At 52.6% G+C, this 1,488-nt stretch overlaps 1 protein-coding gene across 2 annotated transcripts in view; it reads left to right on the top strand.

Moving 5' to 3' along the window:
* The window catches only part of PQLC2 (PQ loop repeat containing 2), an 11,183-nt gene extending 10,486 nt beyond the window's left edge, over positions 1–697 (top strand). For both annotated transcript variants that reach the window (XM_015412592.1, XM_015412591.1), the window contains one exon: positions 182–697. In XM_015412592.1, the coding sequence (XP_015268078.1) occupies positions 182–280 (99 nt within the window). In that variant the 3' untranslated portion in view covers positions 281–697. The remainder of the gene's footprint in view (positions 1–181) is intronic.
* The last annotated feature ends 791 nt before the right edge of the window (positions 698–1,488 follow it).

Raw genomic sequence — 1,488 nt, 5'->3', positions numbered from 1 at the left:
GGGGGGGGGCAACAGTGTCCTGGCCCCACTGCTGCACCTCCTGGTGGCACCTGGTATTCTTGGCCACTGTGTGACACAGAGTGTTGGACTCGATGTGCCATTGGCCTGATCCAACATTGGCTTCTTATGTTCAAAGGCAGCCCTGCCAGTTACAGAAACAGTCCTTAACTCTCTGCTTCAGATTTCTTTCCAATTCCTTGCCTACCGGCAGCGGGCACTTCCACTGCTTGAAGAGAGAGACGCTCTCCTTGGTAAAGAAGAGGAGCCTCTTGACAGTTGACGGAAGAGTACAGCTACCACCGCTGTGGTGGAGAAACCCAAGAAAAGGGATTTTCGACCTCCTGACCCCGGAGACGTCCGTTCATGCCTCTCTCTCTGCCTGGAACCTGGTCCAAAGAAGGCATGTCCTTTGGCACTACTTAACGGATAGAAAATGGAAAGAAAAATGAGCCAGACAAAGTCTGAGATGAACATGGTTCTCTGTCCCTGTCAAAACCAAAAAGGGAGGATATGTGGGTCTCACATTTCAAGCGCAACAGGAGATCACTACTGGTGCTAATGGCAGAAGCTACCTCTTTGTGGATCTTTGTCTTCACCCATCAGGTTCCACCTCTCTTTGTTTGGGATGGGGGGGGGTCCTCTGTTGTGCACGTACGGGACTTTTCTTTTATTGTACGTCAGTCTATATGCCGCGGGGAGGGGCACAAATAAAGCTCCTATCCGGTCTCTTGCTGTGCAGGTTAATTCTTTCCTCAGAGGAAGACTCTCCACCCCTGAAGTATTGCAACAACTTTTTAAATGAGACTGGGAAAGGACTGATGTCTGCCTGTAGATCTGCAGAGCTGAAGCAGCCGTGTACAAAGGGCCACCCAGGGAGGAAGGCCACGGGTAGGGGCTGCAGGCAAAAACTCTCCTTGGTCCCCAAAGGCGAGTCAACTAATTTTCAAGCCTGTTCAGTGACCTGTCAATAACACTAGGAACCGTGCTGTTCACTTCACGGAGCACGTGGAAGGGGGAAGGGCCATCCACCCGCAGCCCACTGGAGAGGACGCCAAAGGTTTTCAAGGCCTTGATGCATCATGACCCGGGACTTCCTTGGAGGTCTCCCGTCCAAGTACTAGCCAGGGCCAACCTTGCTTAGCTTCTGAGATCTGGTGAGACCAGGCTAGCAGGGCATGGAGTGCAGAGCAGTAAGTTATAAAAATGCACTTCCTGTTGACATGGGAGTCAGAACAAACCGATCTGCTCTAAGCAGGGGTCATTTAGTAGAAGAAGAGGTGCAGGAGCTCATTAGCATGACTCATTTGCCACACACCCTGACATCACCAGAAGTGTGTCAGAAGGCAACACCCACCGCTCAGGCTCCACTGGACTGTTTTGGATTGCTAGCTGTTGGGGGGGGGGGCGCACAGATCTGCCCTCACAGAGGAGGGAGAGCTTGTACCTGAAGGCGGGCTGGGGGGGGGGAGCTCTGCAACTTACCTGGCT

The sequence above is a fragment of the Gekko japonicus genome, unplaced genomic scaffold (genome assembly GCF_001447785.1).
Source record: "Gekko japonicus isolate JY-2015 unplaced genomic scaffold, Gekko_japonicus_V1.1 scaffold131, whole genome shotgun sequence".
NCBI lineage: Eukaryota > Metazoa > Chordata > Lepidosauria > Squamata > Gekkonidae > Gekko > Gekko japonicus.
This window is presented reverse-complemented; position numbering and strand designations above follow the sequence as displayed.